Genomic DNA, 16,767 nt, shown 5'->3' on the forward strand with positions numbered 1-16,767 from the left:
TGGGCATATATCTTGCTATGTTACCACACATATAGGGCAGTTTCTATAACATGTTGGAAATTATCAATTAACTGAGAATGCATAAGAAACACTAAACAATCAACTATATGAAGAACTATAAAAGGATGGGTACTCCAATGAACTTGATTTTATCAACAGCAGAAGACATTCAACATCACAAAGGGCTCAGTGTATGTATGTATGTATATATATATATATATATATATATATATATATATATATATATATATATATATATTAGAATTATAGTAATTACTGGCCAATCTAATTTTGAATATGAATTTTCCTTGGAGTTGGACAGTTCAATTCAAGTTGTGAATATGACCATAGTTCAGGCTCTGAAACTAAATGCAAAACTATCGCGATCTGTATGTGAAAGAATGAAAAAGAAGGTGTAATTTTTATCCTTGTAATCCTTCATGGATTAGGACTTGTAGAATTTCAAATTTAAAGTCCACACCACTCCCTATACCCAAAACTTCTTGCACCCGTCTTCCTTCCTACCTCAGATTTCCACTATATATGCTTCCATTGAATAGGAAATATAAATGGTAAGCTTGGTATGCAGGGTTTCTTTCAGCAGTAGGAAAAAAAAGGAAGCACCCTGAACATATTTCACAGGGTACCAGACCATCTTCCTCAAATATCCTTCAGCAGAGTGATCTTGGTTCAGAATGTCTGGGTGGAAGAAAAAAAATATATAGACACGGGCATTTAGGGGAAAATTAAATTTCTTTTAGGATTCTCCAAATGGATAAGGCCCATGCACACTCTGTAAAAAAAAGAAAAGAAAAAGAAAATAGGAATAGAACATTGTTAGAAATTAGCTATCCATGATACATTTTTTTTAAATTGTTATAAAGTCTAATTTAACTTCTACCGATCATTGAAACATTTAAGAAAAAAAGAACAGATCATTCTGATCATTCAAAAAAAAAACAAAAAAAACCCCCAAAAATACACAACCTGTCCTCTATGAAAACTATTACACTTTCTCTACCTTCAAAAGGAAGTTATCAGTAAAAAGTATGTATCTTTAGAATATGGAGCAGATATCACTAGAAAGATTATATATATATATATATATATATATATATATATATATATATATATATATAGCCCGTATTTACTCTAATGCGCACCTTTAACCCCTTAAGGACCGGCCTGTTTTTGCGATGTTGTACGTTAAGGACCAGAGCGGTTTTAACACTTTTGTGGTGTTTGTGTTTGGCTGTAATTTTCCGCTCTCTCATTTATTGTTCCCATACAAGTTATATATGGGTTTTTTTTTCAGGACAAGAAGGGCTTTCTTTACATACCATTATTTGTATCATGTCATATATTTTACTTTAAAAAGAAATAATAAAATATGGTGAAAATTGAAAGAAAAAAAAAACAAGTTTTTTGACTTTTAATTAAAATATCTTTTACTTATCTGCAAAAGCTAATGGAAAAAAACTGCAAAATAGATTCAAAATTTTGTCCTGAGTTTAAAAACACCCAGTGTTTACCTGCTTTTGTTCTTTTTTTTGCAAGTTATATGGCTATAAGTACAAATAGGAAATTGCTGTTTAAATATATATATATTTTTTAAATGTATCAATAGTGACATTGTAACACTATTATCTGTCATAAATCTCTTAATCACACCCCACATGTACATATTTTTTTTTTAAGTAGACAACCCAGGATATTCAATATGGGGTATGTCCAGTCTTTTTTAGTAGCCAATTAGTCACAAACACTGGCCAAAGTTAGCATTTTTTGCATTTTTAACACGCAAACAAATATAAATGCTCACTTTGGCCAGTGTTTGTGACTAAGTGGCTACTAAAAAAGGCTGAACATACCCCCATATTGAATATCCTGGGTTGTCTTCTGTTGCAAATGGTATGCCATCATGGGAGTAATTCTCATTCCTGGGCTACCATACGCTCTCAAAGGCAACATAACCAATCTGACAAATTTAAATGAAAAAAAAAAAAAAAAAAAAAGGTAAAATCAAGCCTTATATTTAACCCTGTAACTTTCAAAAACACTATAAAACTTCGACATGTGGGGTACTGTTATACTCTGGAGAATTTGCTGAACACAAATATTAGTGTTTCAGAACAGTAAAACGTATCACAGCAATAATATCACCAGTGAAAGTGCAGTTTGTGTGTGAAAAATGCAAAAAACTTCACTTTCACTGACAATATCATCGCTGTGATATGTTTTACTGTTTTGAAAGACTAATATTTGTGTTCAGCGAAGTCTCCCGAGTAAAACAGTACCCCCCATGTACAGGGTTTAGGGTGTCATAGAAAGTTACAGGGTTAAACACAGTGCTAGCAAATTAAATTCTCTGGACTTTCGGCCTGGATTGTCAGGCGTGTCCCTCAAATTGCAATCAATAAAATTACTTAATTATGTAAAAATATTACATAAATATGCACGTAGAATTTAAATATATATATATATATATATATACACACACACACACACACACATAGTTATATATTTGAAGCCTATGTGTATATTTATGAAATTATTTATGTAATTATGTATATGACATATGTATATTTCGGATTATTTTTATTTATACATAGATATATATCTATCATTTCATTCTAAGTGTATTTTGATATAAATACATGTATATTAATATCAAAATACTGTTAGAATAAAATTATTATTTTTTTTAATTATTCTAAATTTTATGTATTATTTATATTTTATAATAATATATATACATATATATATATATACACACACACATATATTATTATTATTTTTTTACACTGATTGATTTTATTTTAACTTTTTAGTTTTATTTTACAGATGCAGGGAGACTGCCTGTCAGCACAGACAGTCCCCCTGCAGGCAGATACACAGGCACCTATTGAGAGATCACGTGGCCGCGGGGTCCTGATCTGCCTCGCGGAGACTGTCTGGGCAGACAGGCAGTCCCCCTGGACCGGGAGAAACGCTGATCGCCGCCGGGGGAACGCCGGCAATCAGGTAAGTACCCCAAGACCGTTATGACGGTCCAGGACCAGCATCGGTCCTCAAGGGGATGTTTCCGATGACAGTCCTGAACCGTCATCGGTCGTCAAGAGGTTAATAGCAAAATAAAGTCTCTAAAATTTGAATCCGCTTTAGATTCGAGTATGAACGGCGTATTAGATACGACAGGCATACGACGCAAAGTCGCTGGGGTGAAATTCGCATCGCTGTAACAGGGATGCAAGAATTGGTTTCTGTGTACAGTTAAGCTGTACCTCACATCTTTGTCATAAAGCGTTCCTTGTTTATTGACCTATATGTTGTATAGTAGTATCTTCTTGTATAAAAGCGCATTACATTCGAAAGCAAAAAAATCTTTTCGGATTCCAGGTTTCAAAAGTTTAATGTCTATTAGATTTGATGGCACTTTAGATGCGAATATATATGGTGTGTGTACCAGTGATGGGGGTTGTGTGTGTGTGTGTGTGTGTGTGTGTGTGTGTATAAATATTATATATATATATATATATATATCGAAAAATTTGAATATCGTGCAAAAGTTCATTTATTTCAGTAATGCAATGTAAAAGGGGCATTACATGCAAAGCAAGATAGTTCAAGCCGTGATTTCTCATAAGTGCGATGATTATGGCTTACAGCTCATGAAAACCCCAAATCCAAAATCTCAGTAAATTAGAATATTGTGAAAAGGGGCAATATTCTAGGCTCACAATGTCCCACTCTAATCAGCTAAGTAAGCCGTAACACCTACAAAGGGTTTCTGAGCCTTTAAATGGTCTCTCAGTCTGGTTCACTAGGAATCACATTTAAGGGGAAGACTGCTGACCTGACAGTTGTGCAGAAAACCATGATTGACACCCTCCATAAGGAGGGAAAGCATCAAAAGGTAATTGCGAAGGAAGTTGGATGTTCCTAAAATGCTGTATCAAAGCACATTAATAGAAAGTTATGTAGAAAGGAAAAGTGTGGAAGAAAAAGGTGCACAAGCAGCATGGCTGACCGCAGCCTAGGGAGGATTGTCAGGAAAAGGCCATTCAAAAATGTTGGGGACTTTCACAAGGAGTGGACTGAGGCTGGATTCAGTGCATCAAGAGCCACCACACACAGACGGTTCCTGGACATGGGCTTCAGAGGTCGTATTCCTCTTGTCAAACCGCTCCTGAACAACAAACAACATCAGAAGTGTCTTACCAGGGCTAAAGAAAAACAGACCTCGTCTGTTGCTCAATGGCCCAAAGTCCTCTTTTCTTATGAGAGCAACTTTTGCATCTCATTTGGAAACCAAGGACCCAGAGTCTGGAAGAAGAATGGAGAGGCACACACTGCAAGATGCTTGAAGTCCAGTGTGAAGTTTCCACAGTCTGTGTTGATTTGGGGAGCCATGTCATCTGCTGGTGTTGGTTCACTGTGCTTCATTAAGTCCAGGGTCAACGCAGCCGTGTCTACTAGGAGATTTTGGAGCACTTCATGCTTCCTTCCACAGACTAGCTTTATGGGGATGCTGACTTAATTTTCCAGCAGGACTTGGCACCTGCCCATACTGACAAAAGCACCAAAGCCTGGTTCAATGACCGTGGGATTACTGTGCTTGATTGGCCAGCAAACTCGCCTTACTTGAACCCCATAGAGAATCTATGGGGCATTGCCAAGAGAAAGATGAGACATGAGACTGAGCAATGCAGAAGAGCTGAAGGCCGCTATTGAAGCATCCTGGTCTTCCATAACACCTCAGCAGTGCCACAGGCTGATAGCTTGCATGCCACGCCGCATTGAGGCGGTAATTGCTGCAAAAGGGGCCCAAACCGAGTACTGAGTCCATATGCATGGTTATACTTTTCAGAGGTCCGATATTGTTCTATGTACACTCCTTGTTTTATTGATTGCATGGATTGCATGATTGTGGATTTGGGGTTTTCATGAGCTGTAAGCCATAATATCATTGCACTTATGACAAATCACGGCTTGAACTATCTTGCTTTGCATGTAATGCGTCTATCCCATATATTAGTTTCCCCTTTTACGTTGCATTACTGAAATAAATGAACTAAGAACTTTCCTGATGTGAACTGGAAAACCAAAATAGCTGCTTGTGTCAGGAGCACACATATTCTAAACTCCCTACTGGAATTGTCTCTAAAACAAGTCGGTAAGGAGCAAACTCGTAAGGAGGTCATACTAGATTTAGTGTTAACAAATGGAGATTTGGTATCACATATTACTGTAGGGGAAAGTTTTGGATCCATTGATCATCAATCAGTAAGTGTGGTTTAATATAAGAACATTGACTGAGTCACGCCACACAAAAACAAACGTTTTAGATTTTAGAAAAACAGACCTTTCTAAAATTAGAATATGTGTAAAGGAGTCATTATCAGACTGGAGTTGTTTAAATGTAGTTCAAGAGAAATAGGATTATTTAAAAGAAAATTTGAAGGATTGTCACTTTAGGACTGTGTTTAAAGATCTGGTATTTTTTATTTTGGATTTTTTTTTTGTGCATTTTGTGGTCTACATTTATTGGTGCATTTTTACCATTTGGTATTCTATATTTTGGCACAACCTGTATCCTTGCACTGTTCTTTTTTTTCTTTTTAATACAATCATGTTGTATTGGTGTAAATTTTCTATGTCTCTCTACTATTTTAGTAAACAGTCCCCAAAGATTGTGTATTTCCGTTCAGTAGTATTGGTCAAAGCAAAATGGGGGCAGCCTTGAAACTGATGTTTCCAGCAAAGGTGTGATGTCATGTTCATCTGTTCTTTTATTATAACAAAAAAAAAAAACAACCCAAAAAGTGAGAATATATATATAAAAAAAAAAAATTACACACACACGTATATAAACATACATATACAAATAAAAAATGATCAACCCTGCAACACTGTATAAATCCTAAAACCTTACACCAAGTCTATGGATTAACATTATGTGTCCAGCTTTCCAGGCAATAATAATGCTCCAACACCCTCACCCTCACCTCTCTATATGTAGCTACAGAACGGCTGGCCGGGTGATCTGTTGAACATATATTTACAGAGGTCTGAGAAAGTCCATTCTGCTCGCTTTCAGAGGGCTCTGTCTCAGGCCCCCAGCTCCCCATGTCCTCCCCATCAGGTGATCGACTCTTTTGAGGGGAAGCAAATGGATTGTAGTCTCCTCCCAGATTGCGATGAGGTTGAGTGTTAAACTCTGTCTCGAAAGATGAGAGCTGTTGAGTGACACCCAAGAGGCCCCCGGCTTCAACGCTGAGAATAACCCATATAACATCTGAGGGTGGAGAAAGAAGAAACAAATGAATAGCAAAGGTGTATATTAAAAAAAAGACAGATGTTGAAGGCATGAAGAGGTTGGTACATATATTATATAGAGTCTGTGAAAAAATATTTGTTGAGCGAATAAAAAAAAAAACCAAAAAAAAAACCTGAAAAACCCAAACAGTAAAATAAGCAAAATGAGAAACCCAGAGAAATAAAACTCAATATGAAAGAATTGTAAGAAAGGGCAAATCATAATGAAGCAACATAATAAAGCACACTGTAACTCCCATTACGACGTAGAACTAAACATCTCAGCAACTTAAGTGAAGAATATATACAATATCAACTACAATATTATCTCTGAAGAGAAACACAGACATTTCATATGAAAGATATCAGCAATATTCTGGTTATATTTCAAATATATATATATATATATATTTTTTTTTTATATATGCCACGTCCAAATATGCCTTTGTTGGTGTCGAATAGTACCTAGCATTAGTTAAAAGAAAGCACCACATCCATACCACTGCTCATTTTGCATAAATGACAGAAAAGATTGCATTGTAGACAAAACTCTTGCAAAATTGCCAAACTGAATGACTCAGCACTGAACAACAACATGCCACAGCCAAAATGTGGAATAGATGAGTTGTAATAATGAGTTTCCTGAGGAAAACGTCAAACAAATTAGTGGAGAATTCAATAAAAAATTACATTTATGATAAAATAATTACAAAGTATAAGAAAATAAAATAAAAAACTGGTACATGACATAATAGTACACACCAATGTTATGACTAAAATTGCAACCTTAAGGTTACTCGCTTTACCCAAAACTACTTTTTTTCATGTAGTTGTAGGTAAACAGACACATAAGAAAAATGTACCCTTTAGTCACAGTGTTCTTATAAACCGTTACCTTACTGGATGATAAAGTTGTGGTCAGATACACTGGTGGCAAATCTCTTATGTTAATGTTGTACACATCAATATTTGAAATTATAATAATAAAGCGAAAAAATTAATTCAGTGGGGCCTCTAGAAAACATCAGTTTATCATTTAGTGCTACTTGAAAGGACAACATACAGCGGTGACATCAAACTTTTCACATCAATAAACCAAATCTATTACACAGTATTTGAAAATAATTTTTTTTAAAAATGTAAATTATGGGTTAGTAACTCAAATTATTACTGCTCCCTTACCACCCTTTAAAAAAAAAAATAAATAAATAAATATATCATTTTTTTCATATATATATATATATATATATATATATATATATATATATATATATATCTTAAAACTCTTATTTCAGCACCAGATCAGTTTCCACAAAGCAGCTGCTTCACTTAAAGTTAAAGGAACAGTGTATTCCTCACCCTATAGTGTTAAAAACACTATTTAGGTCACTGGCCCCCAATTAGCCCCCCTTACAAAGCACCTGCTGGCGCTGGCTCTGCCCCCGATCTGCCTAGTTGGCTGTCATCATCATGATCTCAGGTAATTACAATGCATTCCAATAGAAAGGAGGCACGGGGAGATTCGAGCGCAGCCCTGGCCAATCGGCATCTCCTCATAGAGATGTATTGAATCAATGGGGAAAGTTCAGCTTCTCCATGTGAAAAAAAACTCCAAAAGAGATCAGAAACATAGAATGTGATGGCAGATAAGAACCATTCAGCCCATCTAGTCCACCCAAATTTCAAAATACTTTAATTAGTCCCTGGCATTATCTTAAGTCTAGGATAGCCTTATGCCTACCCCACGCATGCTTAAACCTGTGTTAACCTCTACCACTTTAGCTGGAAGGCTATTCCATGCGCCCACTAACCTCTCTGTAAAGTAATACTTCCTGAAATTATTTTTAAACCTTTGTCCCTCTAATAAAGACTATGTCCTCTTGTTGTGGTAGTTTTTCTTCTTTTAAATACAGTCTCCTCCTTTGCTGTGTTAAATGTTTCTATCATAACCCCTCATCTTTCCTCCGAGCTATACATGTTAAGAGCCTTCTATTTGGAACAGTGTCAAAAGCCTTACTGAAATCTAGGAAAGCATTGCTTACCACACCACCCTGATCTATTAGTGTTCATAAATTAATGTTCTTTTAAACAGGAAAAAGATGTACAAAATGCTTCAGTTTATATGACAAATGGTTACCTTCCTGCTTCAAATGTCCCTTGGGCTATTGCAGTGCGCTAATTCAACCTTATTTTCTCTTATGAATGTACAGCATCTAATATCTGCAACACTCTCCTCTCTCTGATCACCACCTCTTATAGTTTGCTCTCGAGTACCCCCTCACCCAACAACCTCAGCCTAACCCCCCTCAACTCAGGAGGAATCTTAATTCTATTGACCTCCAGCAGCTGTCAGCTGATATTGATTCACAACTGCTATCCATCCCTTCCCTCTCCTATCCCTTACTGGCCATCTCCACATATAACACTACCCTCACCTTAGCCTTAAACGCTGCAGCCCCCCTCCAAACATGCACCTCGAGGAGGGCACGCCCCCAACCGTGGCATACTAAATCAACAAGCTATCTGCAAAGTTGTTCCCGTTGTGCTGAACACTCCTGGAGGAAGTCTCGCACCCAGGCAGACTTTCTCCATTATAGATTCATATTGTGTTTATACAGCGCAGCCCTTGCTCTCGCCAAACAGCCATACTTTTCCTCTCTCATTAGTTCATGCTCCCGCAATCTCTTTGACACCTTTAACTTTCTTTTTCGCCCTGCTATGGCCACCCCCCCAAACTAACCTTACAGCCAATAGCGTTGAATGCTACTTTACCGACAAGATTGAACAGCTAAGGAAAGAATTCTCCCCACCCTGCCGTTCTCTTTTTCAACCACACGTAAATCATGCCTTTCCTACCCAGCTACTGAACAAGAGGTGGCTGCGCTTCTCCTTTCCTCTTGCCCCACCACTTGCCCGCTCGATCCTGTTCCATCTCACCTCATCAGATCTCTCTCCCCTTATCTTGTGCCTACCTTAACACACATCAACTGCTCTCTCTCTTCTGGCGTTGTCCATGTCGACCTTAAACATGCCACTGTAGTAACTATCCTGAAAAAAAAACATCTCTTGACCTGTCCACCCCCTCTAACCATCATCCCATATCCCTGCTCCCTTTTCCCTCAAAGCTTCTGGAAAGACTTGTCTTTACCTGTATGTCTCACTACCTCAATTCCAACTCTCTCTGTGACCCTCTTCAGTCTGGCTTCCACCTTCTCCACTCTACGGAGACTGCTCTTGTCAAAGTTACTAATGACCTTTTCGCAGCTAAATCCAAAGGCCTCTATGCCACACTAATTCTTCATGAACCCTCTGCTGCCTTTGACACCGTTGATCATGCTCTGCTTCTTCAAACTCTTTGAACGCTCGGTCACAGTGACTCTGTCCTCTCGTGGTTTTCCTCTTATCTCTCCCAATGCTCGTTCAGTGTCTCCTTTTCTAATGATACCTCCTTCCCTCATCCTGTCTCGGTTGGAGTCCCCCAAGGCTCTGTCCTTGGTCCCCTTCTATTTTCTCTTTATGCAGCCTCTCTAGGCAAACATATTGCCTCTTTTGGATTCCAGTACCACCAACCCTCTCCTGATTGGTGTTCCCAAAAGCCGTATTGCCCTGCTACAGTCTGTAATGAATGCTGCTGCCAGACCTCTCACACCTCACCCCTCGGTCAGTCCTAACATTGGCATCCTGTATCCTATAGGAGCCAATTCAAAGTAAAATACAATACACAAGTGAAATTTCCTAAAAGTAAATAAAGTGCTGGTGCTATAATCACCTTAGTAGGCCACAATAACCACTAAACAGATAGAAGTGATTATTTAACAGAAAGAATGGGGAGAGCACTCAAAGAAATTTAAATAAGATTACCCAAAATGTAGTAAATCTCTGAAATTAAACAGAAAACATCATAGGGTAATAACGTTATGAATAGGACACTTTTAAAATTCTGTGTTAGTCTCACACACATACGTGGAGCCACTTGTAAAGCTGTCTCGGACTACACGCCTTGAGCAAATCACTGCTTGGACTTATGCTGGGTTCTTCCAAAACTTGATCTGATGTTCCACCAGGAACGCAGGTTCAGGGAGTTACACAATTCTTTATTACTCCAAAATTCAATAAAAATTCCAAAAGATTTTAAATAAATAGGAAATTCCGGGTTTGACGTCAGGACGCGTCCTGCGTCATCACGTCCGGACATCTCTCTTTACTTCCGGTTACCAAGACGTGTTAGAATTGTCATAATTATAAAAAATCCAATCTTGTGGAATATAAAGGTAAAAATCCACAGCAAATAAAGAGAATATCAACATAAAATAAAGATAAAATAAAATAAATAATTAACATATCGGACTACTATATAACAATATTGAAATACATTTAAAAACATACACTTTGTGTTTGCGATATAACTTGTGTTTTTACTTAAAACATTAATTCTAATTTTATATTATAACGGAGAAATGAGATATAAAATCATGCATATATTAAATGGAGATTCAATTCATGAAGAGATAAAAATTAGAATTTTTGTTATAAAAAATAAATAGTAAAATTGGATTAACAACTATACATTACACTAAACTCTTAAAAATCAGAAAGAGAGAAAAAAAATATATTATTTTTCAAATTAAGTATAGGGCCTTTATACAGATTTATTAATTTCAAAATCAACGTTCAATCCACCTGGCGTCATAGTTTCTAGTTCAAACATCCATTTCATTTCAGCTAGACCAGTGGACTTTAACCTGCTCTATCCCTATAAATTCTGTGCCTTTTGGGTCTCCATTATGGGCTTCTAAAAAATGTTTGGATACACTATGATTGATGAATTTACGCTGTATATTATACACATGTTCCCTAATCCTGGTTTTTAAAGTGCGTGTCTTGCCTATGTATTGGAACCCACATTGACAAATTAGCATGTAGATTACGTCTTTGCTAGAACAAGTAATAAATGTCTTTATCTGATATTCCTTTTTGGTAACTGAAGACAAAAATTGAGTAATAATCTTATTTTCATTAGATTTAAAAGAACATCCTCTACACGCACCACAGTAATGAAAACCTTTACTGCCTTTTTAAAAAAAATACCATCTTCTTCTATTTTCTCTTTATCTAAAAAGCTCTTAGTTAAAATCTGTTTAACCCCTTAAGGACCAAACTTCTGGAATAAAAGGGAATCATGACATGTCACACATGTCATGTGTCCTTAAGGGGTTAAAATTATTTGCCCCTCTAAAAACAAATTTCGGTTTTAAATCTAAAAACGGGAGTACCTCTGGATCTTCTTTAACCCCTTAAGGACCAAACTTCCGGAATAAAAGGGAATCATGACATGTCAGGCACGTCATGTGTCCTTAAGGGGTTAAGAACATGCCAATGTTTTTTAATTACCGTATATACTCGAGTATAAGCCGACCCGAATATAAGCCGAGGCCCCTAATTTTACCCAAAAAAACTGGGAAAACTTATTGACTCGAGTATAAGACTAGGGTGAGAAATGCAGCAGCTACTGGTAAATTTCTAAATAAAATTAGATCCTAAAAAAAATATATTAATTGAATATTTATTTACAGTGTGTGTATAATGAATGCAGTGTGTGTATAATGAATGCAGTGTGTGTATAATGAATGCAGTGTGAGTGTATGAATGCAGTGTGAGTGTATGAATGCAGTGTGAGTGTATGAATGCAGTGTGAGTGTATGAATGCAGTGTGAGTGTATGAATGCAGTGTGAGTGTATGAATGCAGTGAGTGTATGAATGCAGTGTGAGTGTATGAATGCAGTGTGAGTGTATGAATGCAGCGTGTGTATGAGTGCAGCGTGTGTATGAGTGCAGCGTGTGTATGAGTGCAGCGTGTGTGTATGAGTGCAGCGTGTGTGTATGAGTGCAGCGTGAGTGTATGAGTGCAGCGTGAGTGTATGAGTGCAGCGTGAGTGTATGAGTGCAGCGTGAGTGTATGAATGCAGCGTGAGTGTATGAATGCAGCGTGTGTATGAGTGCAGCGTGTGCATGAGTGCAGCGTGTGCATGAGTGCAGCGTGTGCATGAGTGCAGCGTGTGCATGAGTGCAGCGTGTGCATGAGTGCAGCGTGTGCATGAGTGTGAGTGTGTGAGAGTGTGAGAGTGTGAGTGTGTGAGAGTGTGAGAGTGTGAGTGTGTGAGTGTGTGAGTGTGTGAGTGTGTGAGAGTGTGAGAGTGTGAGAGTGTGAGTGTGTGAGAGTGTGAGAGTGTGAGAGTGTGAGAGTGTGAGAGTTGCAGAGCCTTGGTGGGGGGTGGGTGTTTTTTTTTTTGTATTATTTAAATTTTTATTATTTAAAAAAAATTGTATTATTATTAATTATTATTTTTATTTATTTAATTATTATTGTATTATTTAATTATAATTTTTTATTATTATTATTATTCATTATTTTTTTTTCGTCCCCCCTCCCTGCTTGATATATGGCAGGGAGGGGGGCTCTCCTTCCCTGGTGGTCCAGCATTGGCAGTTCAGTGGGGGGAAGGGGGGGGCTGGCAGAGCTGTAACTTACCTGTCCTGCAGCTCCTGTCAGCTCTCTCCTCCTCCGCTCCGTCCGTGCAGCTCCCTCTGTCAGCTCACAGTGTAAGTCTCGCGAGAGCCGCGGCTCTCGCGAGATTTACACTGGGAGCTGACCGAGGTGCTGAACGGACGGCGCGGAGGAGGAGAGAGCTGACAGGAGCTGCAGGACAGGTAAGTTACAGCTCTGCCAGCCCCCCTCTCCCCCAGTCTGTATTATGGCAATGCAAATTGCCATAATACAGATTATTGACTCGAGTATAAGCCGAGTTGGGGTTTTTTAGCACAAAAAATGTGCTAAAAAACTCTGCTTATACTCTAGTATATACGGTACCTTTTGCAATGCCCCATTATTAGAACTAAAATAAAAAATAAGAGGAATTTTTTATTTTCAAATTCTTGATTATCCTTAACTCTTTATTTCAAAAGTGGTTGTCTCAATTATTTCTAAATCTTCCTTTATATAACCTTTTTCTATAAATTTTCCTTTTAAAATATCTGCTTGTTTAAAATACTCTTCTTCGGTGCAATTCCTTTTCAACCTTAAAAACTAACCTTTTCATATGTTACTTAGCCAGGGCCTAAAATGACAGCTCTATAAAACTATTAACATCAACAGTTTTAAAAAAAAGTTTTACTTTTTATTGTATTGTTGTCCACATAAATTAAAAGGTCTAAAAAATTGATTTGTTCCGTGCTAATTTCATAAGATAAATTAATATTATACATATTCTGGCTAAGAGAAATAATACAAAGTTCCAAAGACTCCTTGTTACCTCTTCAGATAATAAAAATATCGTCTATATACCTTTATACAGGACCAGACTTGCCCCAATGTCATCCCTGGAGAAAACAAACTTCTCAGAAAGACATAAAATGGTTGGCATTACTTGGGGCAAATATGGTCCCCGTAGCTGAACCTAAAATCTGAAGATAACATTTATTTTCAAATCAAAAAAAGTTATTTTTCAAAATAAAATCTATCCTTTTTATTACTGCTAACCCATACATATAAAGCACTTAACTATTCTAGCCCCTCATATCTCTTCACAGATCTATAGATATGCCCCTTCTCGGTCCCTCTGCTCTGCCCGTGACCTTCTCCTGTCCGCTGCTCGCACCCGTACGGCTAACTCGAGCTTGCAGGACTTCTTGCAGGCGGCTCCCTTCCTATGGAATAGCCTATTTACCCCCATCAGACTCTCCCCTAGTCTTCAATCTTTTAAGAAGTGTGTTAAAACCCATCTCTTTAGGAAAGCTTATGGCCTTCCAGAGTAACCTCTACCTCACATACCTGTCTCTTGCTCTCTCCTAAAGGGCAGCACTCTACTCTCTCCTCCAGCTCTGCTTCACTCCCACCTTATTTGATTGATATTTCCTGTCCTAATGTGTTTACCCCACCTCCTATAGACTAAGCTCATTTGAGCAGGGTCCTCTCCAACCTATTGTTCCATTAGATTTTCTTGTAAGTGTCCTATTTATAGTTAGATCCTCCCTCTCATAATATTGTAAAGCGCTACGAAATATGTTGGAGCTATATAAATGTCAATAATAAAAATAAAAATTTGCTTACTAAAAAAAAGTGAGCATTAGTCTCTCACCTTCCAAATTAATAGGATCCCCTTTGTCCAGTGGAGGCTTGTCCAGAGGGGCAGCGCCCCACCTGTTTTTATTGCAATAAAAAACAAAAAAAACCTATATAATTCTATATTAAAACGTACAAAAAACAAAACTAAAGGCCATATCAGATTGTTGGCCGATGTCCCAACAATCTGAATAGACTCTTTGAGAAGGTTCCTACTTCACGGTCATTGGCTACCTGGCAGTCCCCTATTTATTTCTAACTGAGTTCAATAGGGCTGCAAATAGGTGGGACAAAAACAGCCCTTAGTAGACAGGCCAGCCTACTAGGCTCTGATTGGATGTTTGCACCAGGGGATGAAGTTGTAGTTGAAAGAGAGACAAGGGGAGAGTCTGACAGCATGGGGAAGCATGTTCCAGAGAGTTGGTGCCCCACAAGAGAAGTCCTGCAGTCTAACATGGGAAGACGTGATAAAAGAAGCTGCTAGGAGAAGATTGATGGTAGATCTTAGAGGGCAGGCTGGAGTATATTTGTTGATTAGTGAGGACATGTAAAGGGGAGCAGTTTTTTCCATAATAACAATGCTTTGAATCACTGTTGCTTGATTGTGATTGTTCTATAATTTGAGAGACTCACAAGTGGCTACCTTCTCCATCAAATTTTTTTTGAATTTATGGCTGTAGCTATGACTTTTGCATATTTAAAACCTAGTAGATTAGTTACACTCAACATAACCATTTTCAGATATTTTGATCTGAAGTCGAACTGTATGATAAGTAACATTCATTTCACAGTCTTTTTGAAGCTTCTTCTACAGCAAGTTTGAACATATAATACATGCTTATGAAATGTATGACTTATGATCTTTTGGACATTACACACACAATAGTATTTTGTGTATGATCTTTTGGGCATTAGGGCATACATTTCCTTTAATACAAACAATCAAATAATGTTCTTTTATGATGCTTAGAACCCAGTGGTCTATGGGAAATCATTCCCACAGTCCTTGATTCTGGAAGTGAATAAGAAATGAAAGTGGGATTTCTGGAATATTCTGAAAGATTGCCAAGATCACACAGCTTTGGAATGAATACTTGGATATTGTGAGTTTAGAAAAGGTTACTATTTGAGGGCAATAGAGAAGTGGAATTCAGCCATGGTTAGTTTGCAATGTTATTACATGTTCTGTGGGGACCATCTCTCCTCATCAGAAACCCTAAATACAATATATTTTGACAGTGTGTGTTTCAAAGGGAAGAGAGAGAGAGAGAGAGAGAGAGAGAGAGAGAGAGAGAGAGAGAGAGAGAGAGAGAGAGAGAGAGAGAGAGAGAGAGAGAGAGAGAGAGAGAGAGAGAGAGAGAGAGAGAGAGAGAGAGAGAGAGAGAGAGAGAGAGAGAGAGAGAGAGAGAGAGAGAGAGAGAGAGAGAGAGACTCACAAGTTATCACTTCAATTGACACTATAGTCACCAGCTCAATGTTGTCGTTCTAGTGTCTATAGCCAGTGCTTGCAGGCTTTTTAATGTAAACACTTTACTGCCTAGGAGCACCTCTAGTGGCACTCATATAGCCACTAGAGCCCAGAAATTAAACTTAACCCCATCATGGCATACCATTTAAAAATGTAGACAACCCAGGGTATTTATAAATACATGTCCAGTCTTTTTTTATTAGGATGTATTTTTCACATGCTGTAATTGCATATTGATTTTACTTTATTTTGTATACGGTCCCTGATGAAGTTCCTTGCGGAACGAAACGCGTAGGACCATACCGTTCTTTCTTTTAATATATTTTATATTGATGGTGATTATTCACTTTTAATCAATAAAAAACATATTTTACTACCATTACCCGTTTGGAGTCCTGAGCATCATTAAGGAAGCTGATAACGGAGCCAAGGGATTACTAACCCCCCATTCCAACCAGGGGAGGCACCCTATGAGCGATATATTCTACTCTATTCTGTGAGTGCATTTGTATTCAGCGCAAACATACGTGTTGACTGTACTTCACTATTGTTGCATTTTTTTATGTTCCTTTTAGATTAACTTCCAGCCGTATCCCGAAGTTCTGTGTTGTTTTTTTGGTTATTTTTTTATTAGCCACTTTAGCATGGGGTGAGCCAAAGTTAGCATTCATATTTAATTTTTGCATTTTTCACACAAAAACTGTACTTTTACTGATGATATAATCGTTGACACATTTTACAGTTTTGAAACACTAATATTTGTGTTTGGCGAAATCTCCCAACTACAACAGTACCCCCATGTACATGTTGTATGGTGTTTTGGAAAGTTACAGGATTAAATATGTGGCTTGCAATTTAAAT

At 37.5% G+C, this 16,767-nt stretch overlaps 1 protein-coding gene across 2 annotated transcripts in view; it reads right to left on the minus strand.

Annotated features, from left to right (window-relative positions):
- Positions 1–252: 252 nt before the first annotated feature.
- The window catches only part of ILRUN (inflammation and lipid regulator with UBA-like and NBR1-like domains), a 47,605-nt gene continuing 31,090 nt past the window's right edge, over positions 253–16,767 (minus strand). For both annotated transcript variants that reach the window (XM_063453027.1, XM_063453031.1), the window contains exons 5-6: positions 6,009–6,298; positions 253–793 (exon numbers count right to left, since the gene is read on the minus strand). In XM_063453027.1, coding sequence (XP_063309097.1) covers positions 758–793; positions 6,009–6,298 — 326 coding nt within the window. In that variant the 3' untranslated portion in view covers positions 253–757. The remainder of the gene's footprint in view (positions 794–6,008; positions 6,299–16,767) is intronic.

The sequence above is a fragment of the Pelobates fuscus genome, chromosome 1 (assembly GCF_036172605.1).
Source record: "Pelobates fuscus isolate aPelFus1 chromosome 1, aPelFus1.pri, whole genome shotgun sequence".
Taxonomy (NCBI): domain Eukaryota; kingdom Metazoa; phylum Chordata; class Amphibia; order Anura; family Pelobatidae; genus Pelobates; species Pelobates fuscus.